The 7,500-nt window shown below is 33.9% G+C and overlaps 1 protein-coding gene across 1 annotated transcript in view; it reads left to right on the top strand.

The window, feature by feature from the left end:
• LOC143294000 (lymphocyte antigen 75-like) overlaps window positions 1-7,500 on the top strand; it is a 35,394-nt gene that overhangs the window by 25,417 nt on the left and 2,477 nt on the right. Inside the window, exon 4 of the mRNA XM_076605394.1 lies at window positions 7,231-7,442. Within this exon, the coding sequence (XP_076461509.1) occupies window positions 7,231-7,442 (212 nt within the window). The remainder of the gene's footprint in view (window positions 1-7,230; window positions 7,443-7,500) is intronic.

Below are 7,500 nucleotides of genomic sequence, written 5' to 3' on the forward strand. Positions count from 1 at the left end.
TAAATTTCCATACCAGAAACATGTAAATTTTTAATCGCTGTTTCTTAACTTTCATGTTGTACCTCTCTGTGCGTCAACCTTTGTTAATATGAGCCTACGGCATAATCAATAAATGTGCTGAATGTCAGTGTGTGTATATGCCTCTCTCCCTCTCCTTGTTCTTGTTCTCTCTCTCTCTCTCTCTCTCTCTCTGTCTGTCTGTCTGTCTCTCTATCTCTCTTTCCCACCCCCCCCCTCTCTCTCTCTCTCTCTCTCTCTCTCTCTCTCTCTCTCTTTACCAGCCCCAGCCCCACCCCCCACCCCTCTCTCTCTCTCTCATCCATTGTATGTTTTGATCACACCCGCGAGTATTAAGAAATGGCTGGCAAGAGCTTTTGCATGGTTCCTGATTTTTTTATATTTTTCTCTCTCTCTCTCTCTCTCTCCTTATTTTTCTTTTCCCTATGTTTCTATTTGCGCATAGATCTTCGTCTGTTCGCTTCTGTATTAAGGGACAATATCTTTGCGAAACATAGTGTCGATTGAGTGCTTAAATTTGACTGTTGTTGTTGTTGTTGTTTTCATTATCAGTCTCACTAGCTCAAGGAGGCGTCACTGCGTTCGGTCAAATCCATATACGCTACACCACATCTGCCAAGCAGCTGCCTGACCAGCAGCGTAACCCAACGCGCTTAGCCAGGCCTTGAGAGAAAAAAATTAAAACTAATAAAACAAAATAAAAATAAAATGAAATAAAAATAAGAATAATTAATAATAGAAATAAAATAAAATAAATAAAAAAAAAAAACATAAAGTAAAAAAAATAACATAAAAATAACATATAAAGTAAAAAAAAACAAACAACAACAACATATAAACGAGTAACATATAAACAAGTACATAGATACACAACAGTTCGCTTTGTAATTGACAACTACACGTCATGACTTAGGAATCCCGACCCAAAGTTCTTTTTCAAAGATTAATTGTAATGGAATAGCCGTGTGTCCGCAGTTATACAAATTCACAATATTCCAAGACCATCCAATTTTGACGAAATATTGCTGACAAAGAGAATGAGAAAAATGATAACCTTCTTGGTGGTTGTAAATAATGATGCGAACAGAAAGGGAAGATTATGCTCGAAACATAGGACACGGAATAATGATCAATATATCAATAGGTAGAAGGACAACAGTTGCAGACGAAAGAAAGAAAGATAGAAAGAATTGATGAATGATTGAATGAATGAGACGCAGAAGCGCTATAAAAAATGAATGCAATACAATCCATTCTCGGGGCTTATTATTGATTGATTGATTGATTGATTGATTGATTGATTGATTGAAACACAAAAAGGCTATCAAAATGGAAGCAGTACAATCCATCCCCGAGGGGTTTTACTCTTCTTCGTCATTGAGCTGCGTCATCATAATCCTCACTTCTTCTTCTTCTGCTTCTTCTGCTTCTTCTTCTTCTTCTTCTTCTTCTGTGTGTGTAAGTACGTATGCACATGTAATGTACCAATTGTTCAAGTTTTCATCGCTTTGTTACTTTTAATAGACTATTCAAGTTCCTATTCTTATTCGTCGTTCTTATTATTTTTTATTTTATTTCAGTTTATTTCTTTATTTTTATGTTTTGTGTCGTTCTTTATTTATTCTTTTTTTTTTCTTTCTTTTTTTTTTGTGTCGTTAAATGGGCAGAATTGTAAAAAGGCCTTTACTGTGCCTAATTCTTTACCCATTAAAGATTCAATCAATCAATCAATCAATCTTCTCCTCCTCCTCCTCCTCCTCCTTTTTTTCCCCCTTTTCTTCTTCTTCATCTCCTCCTCCTCCCCCTTCTCCTTCTTTTCCTTCTCCTCCTCCTTTAGTTATTTACTTCGTCTTCTTCTTCTTCTGTGTGTGTGTGTGTGTGTGTGTGTGTGTGTGTGTGTGTGTACGTACGTACGTACATGATAATGAACCAGTTGTTCTTTTCATCTATTCCAGTTACTATTCTTATTCGTCGTTATATTATTTTATTTTTATTTCTATGTTTTGTGTCGTTCTTTATTTTTATGTTTTGTGTCGTTAAATGGGCAGAATTGTAAAAGAAAGGCCTTTACTGCGCCTAATTCTTTACCCATTAAAGATTCAATCAATCATTCTTCTTCTTCTTCTTCTTCTTCTCTTTCTCTTTCCTTTTGTCTTTTTTTTTTTTTTTTTTTTTTTTTTTTTTTGTTCCTCCTTTTTCGCCCTAACTGTTTCAGTATATATGAAGCCTTTCTTCACACGCACACACACACGGTACGTTAGGGGGCCGTTGTTCACTGCCTTGTCAATGTGGAATGTCCGTGAGACCACGCACTTTTCTCCTTATTCCTCACGCCTTTTTTCTCGTTCGTTCATTCATTCATTCTTTCATTCTCTCTCTCTCTCTCTCTCTCTCTCTCTCTCTCTCTCTCTCTCTCTCTCTCTCTCTCTGTGTGTGTGTGTGTGTGTGTGTGTGTGTGTGTGTGTGTGTGTGTGTGTGTGTGGGGGAGGGGTGTAGTGTGTGTGTGCGTGTGTGTGTGTGTGTGTGTGAGAGAGAGACTTTTTGTTTAATGTCCCGTCGCACATACTGGTGATTGTAGACATTTTGCTAAGTGCATGATTTTTACATTTCAATATTGTTGTTTATGAGAGGAGGGAAGGGGTCAAATGGTGATCTGGGGAAAACCGTATAAATGTAGGCTGGAGTTTAGAATAAGTATCTAAATACAATTACAGGAAAATACAAAATGGACTTCGTAAAAGAGAAGTCGTTAATCTATCAAGCGAAACAGCTGATAATAAATGCGAAAAGTATAAAACATCAACGTTCCCAGTCACTTGAGATGAAACATTGTCGTACAGGTAATGCTTCATCATATCATAGTCAAAATCGTATGCTTAATTGTCACATTACTGAACCATATGCACTTGACATTAGAGCAATATTTAGTCTGTAATGAATTAGATGATAGTCTGAAAATTAAACTTAGAATTGGTCTGGGAATCGGACCAAAGTCCGAGAGACCCCACTGACGAGGTGATCGATTTGAATGAAAGCGCTTATAAAAGTCTCTTTCTAGTTTATTACTTATTTCCTTGTATGACAATGGGTAATATACTTTTATACTACCTGTATAATTCTTTGCTCTCCTATTTCTGCTCTGTCCGCTCGGTCGTTATAAAGGAATCCAGTATAGGATAGTATCCAATAAAAAGCAATATCTACACCTTTCATGGAAAGTAAATATAATAAATACCTAATTTCAAACAATAATCTTCTCTCTGATTATTCTCAGAAAGGAGCAAACTTTTGTAAACTTATTGAGGATCAACACAAAAAAGGATATTACTGATCATTATCAGTATTTGGTGATTTTAGGCCATAAGGATGGCCACCAACTCAGCCGTAAAAATTTAATGTCCCTTGCCTAAATAATATGATTTTTTCTGTTTTAGGCTAGGAATTACAAAAGCAGATCCAGCACTGCCATCATCCAGAACCGTGCCATCTGTGTGAACTTTTAAATGATTATCAAAATTTTCTTCTAATTCAATTCTGACAGATGCTGCTATTACATGTAGACATTTTCCTTTTGTTGTGTCAGAAGTGCATATTTTGATGTTTGCTTTTGTTAACACCCATGGAGGGACAGGTGGCATCAGTACACGAGGTGCTGTATCACATAAATCCGAGGAATGCGAGTGTGTGAATGGTTTGTAGATTTAAATTATTATGTACATTTTTTTTTGGAAAATCAATGTCAGACTTAGTATTTCATTCCTCAAAATCATCCCCAGCTGTACATCTCCTTATGTATCCAGCAGAACTTAATTTTCTGATTTCATCGAGTGGTAAAATACCCACAAGGTTATAGGATTCAGATGTCTTAGTATGTACAGGTACCCTTAAAGCCAGTGTGAAACTTTACTGCCAGTTATTAGGAGCTTCTTTAGAAGAGTCGCCGGAGCGGAAAAGAAGATGTCTTGACCGTAGGTCAATCTTGACCTTATAAGAGAAGTCGCTAAATGTAACACAAGTTTGGAGTCCTGTCCTCAAGGAGAGTGACTTACAATGTTTATGACATTTAAACATTCAACTGCTTTAGTCACAGTTGAATCAATGTGCTTCTTCCAGTTTAGTTTTGAAGCAAGTAGGATCCCAAGAAATGTTATTTCTGACTTTGAAAATCTTTCATGTCCTCCCCTCAAAAAGATCGTGGTAGCTTGCTCTGATTCCAACCATTGTTATAGAGAATCAAGTGCGTTTTTTCTACAGAAAAGTCAAAAGCGTTTGTTTGGTAGATAATGAAAAACATGTGTATAAATCGTAAAGCACAATGTTGAGGAGAACAGCTGAGAAATAATGGAACCTGCGGGATTCCCATATTAATAGTATGGTATTGATATTCTTAATAACTCAGCACAGTCACTTGATTGGTACTTTTAGTGTAGTATTAATAGTCTTTTAAAGTCAATACTGTCACTTGATTGGTACTTTTAGTGTAGTATTAATAGTCTTTTAAAGTCAATACTGTCACTTGATTGGTACTTTTAGTGTAGTATTAATAGTCTTTTAAAGTCAATACTGTCACTTGATTGGTACTTTTAGTGTAGTATTAATAGTCTTTTAAATCAATACAGTCACTTGATTGGTACTTTTAGTGTAGTATTAATAGTCTTTTAAAGTCAATACTGTCACTTGATTGGTACTTTTAGTGTAGTATTAATAGTCTTTTAAAATCAATAGTCACTTGATTGGTACTTTTAGTGTAGTATTAATAGTCTTTTAAAGTCAATACTGTCACTTGATTGGTACTTTTAATGTAGTATTAATAGTCTTTTAAAGTCAATACAGTCACTTGATTGGTACTTTTAGTGTAGTATTAATAGTCTTTTAAAGTCAATACTGTCACTTGATTGGTACTTTTAGTGTAGTATTAATAGTCTTTTAAAGTCAATACTGTCACTTGATTGGTACTTTTAGTGTAGTATTAATAGTCTTTTAAAGTCAATACTGTCACTTGATTGGTACTTTTAGTGTAGTATTAATAGTCTTTTAAAGTGAATACTGTCACTTGATTGGTACTTTTTGTGTAGTATTAATAGTCTTTTAAATCAATACAGTCACTTGATTGGTACTTTTAGTGTAGTATTAATTGTCTTTTAAAGTCAATACTGTCACTTGATTGGTACTTTTAGTGTAGTATTAATAGTCTTTTAAATCAATACAGTCACTTGATTGGTACTTTTAGTATAGTATTAATAGTCTTTTAAATCAATACAGTCACTTGATTGGTACTTTTAGTGTAGTATTAATAGTCTTTTAAAGTCAATACAGTCACTTGATTGGTACTTTTAGTGTAGTATTAATAGTCTTTGAAAGTCAATACTGTCACTTGATTGGTACTTTTAGTGTAGTATTAATAGTCTTTTAAAATCAATAGTCACTTGATTGGTACTTTTAGTGTAGTATTAATAGTCTTTTAAAGTCAATACTGTCACTTGATTGGTACTTTTAGTGTAGTATTAATAGTCTTTTAAATCAATACTGTCACTTGATTGGTACTTTTAGTGTAGTATTAATAGTCCTTTAAAGTCAATACTGTCACTTGATTGGTACTTTTAGTGTAGTATTAATAGTCTTTTAAAGTCAATACTGTCACTTGATTGGTACTTTTAATGTAGTATTAATAGTCTTTTAAATCAATACAGTCACTTGATTGGTACTTTTAGTGTAGTATTAATTGTCTTTTAAAGTCAATACTGTCACTTGATTGGTACTTTTAGTGTAGTATTAATAGTCTTTTAAAGTGAATAGTCACTTGATTGGTACTTTTAGTGTAGTATTAATAGTCTTTTAAATCAATACAGTCACTTGATTGTTACTTTTAGTGTAGTATTAATAGTCTTTGAAAGTCAATACTGTCACTTGATTGGTACTTTTAGTGTAGTATTAATAGTCTTTTAAATCAATACTGTCACTTGATTGGTACTTTTAGTGTAGTATTAATAGTCCTTTAAAGTCAATACTGTCACTTGATTGGTACTTTTAGTGTAGTATTAATAGTCTTTTAAATCAATACAGTCACTTGATTGGTACTTTTAGTGTAGTATTAATAGTCTTTTAAATCAATACAGTCACTTGATTGGTACTTTTAGTGTAGTATTAATAGTCTTTTAAATCAATACTGTCACTTGATTGGTACTTTTAGTGTAGTATTAATAGTCTTTTAAATCAATACTGTCACTTGATTGGTACTTTTAGTGTAGTATTAATAGTCCTTTAAAGTCAATACTGTCACTTGATTGGTACTTTTAGTGTAGTATTAATAGTCTTTTAAATCAATAGTCACTTGATTGGTACTTTTAGTGTAGTATTAATAGTCTTTTAAAGTCAATACTGTCACTTCATTGGTACTTTTAGTGTAGTATTAATAGTCTTTTAAAGTCAATACTGTCACTTGATTGGTACTTTTAGTGTAGTATTAATAGTCTTTTAAAGTCAATACTGTCACTTGATTGGTACTTTTAATGTAGTATTAATAGTCTTTTAAAGTCAATACTGTCACTTGATTGGTACTTTTAGTGTAGTATTAATAGTCTTTTAAATCAATACAGTCACTTGATTGGTACTTTTAGTGTAGTATTAATAGTCTTTTAAATCAATACAGTCACTTGATTGGTACTTTTCGTGTAGTATTAATAGTCTTTTAAATCAATACAGTCACTTGATTGGTACTTTTAATGTAGTATTAATAGTCTTTTAAAGTCAATACAGTCACTTGATTGGTACTTTTAGTGTAGTATTAATAGTCTTTTAAAGTCAATACAGTCACTTGATTGCTACTTTTAGTGTAGTATTAATAGTCTTTTAAAGTGAATAGTCACTTGATTGCTACTTTTAGTGTAGTATTAATAGTCTTTTAAAGTGAATACAGTCAATTGATTGGTACTCATAGTATAGTATTAATAGTCTTTTAAAGTCAGTATAGTCACATGATTGGTACTTTTCTTTCTTTTTGTATTTCTTTTATCTCAACCATTTTGTCTTCCATGTTTGTTTATTTTATTATATTTTAATGTATTTTCTTCGGGTTTTTTTTTTCCATTTCATATTGTTTTCCACAACCCCAGGGTAGTCCTCCTTTTCTGATCCAAGGGAGACATGTGGTTCAACCTACACGCTTTGACAGCCCCTTGAAACAAGAGACTCAAACTGAAGATTCTCTTTCAGAAAGTGGACGCTGTGGGTGGGGCTGAAAGTGACGTCACCCAGCAACATGACGTGGGCGGATGGGAAAAAGGTGGACTGGACTAACTGGCGAGGAAACCCGGACTGGACAAAGGACGTTGGGCTGTGTGTGTCGGTGGCCACTCTTTCGCCCTACTCTTGGGTGCTGATGTCATGCAACACGCTGCTTCCCTCCCTTTGCGAAGTTCCAGGAGGTAGGTGGGAGGGGTTGTGTGTGTGTGTGTGTGTGTGTGTGTGTGTGTGTGTGTGTGT

Source organism: Babylonia areolata, chromosome 19 (genome assembly GCF_041734735.1).
Source record: "Babylonia areolata isolate BAREFJ2019XMU chromosome 19, ASM4173473v1, whole genome shotgun sequence".
NCBI classification, from domain to species: domain Eukaryota; kingdom Metazoa; phylum Mollusca; class Gastropoda; order Neogastropoda; family Buccinidae; genus Babylonia; species Babylonia areolata.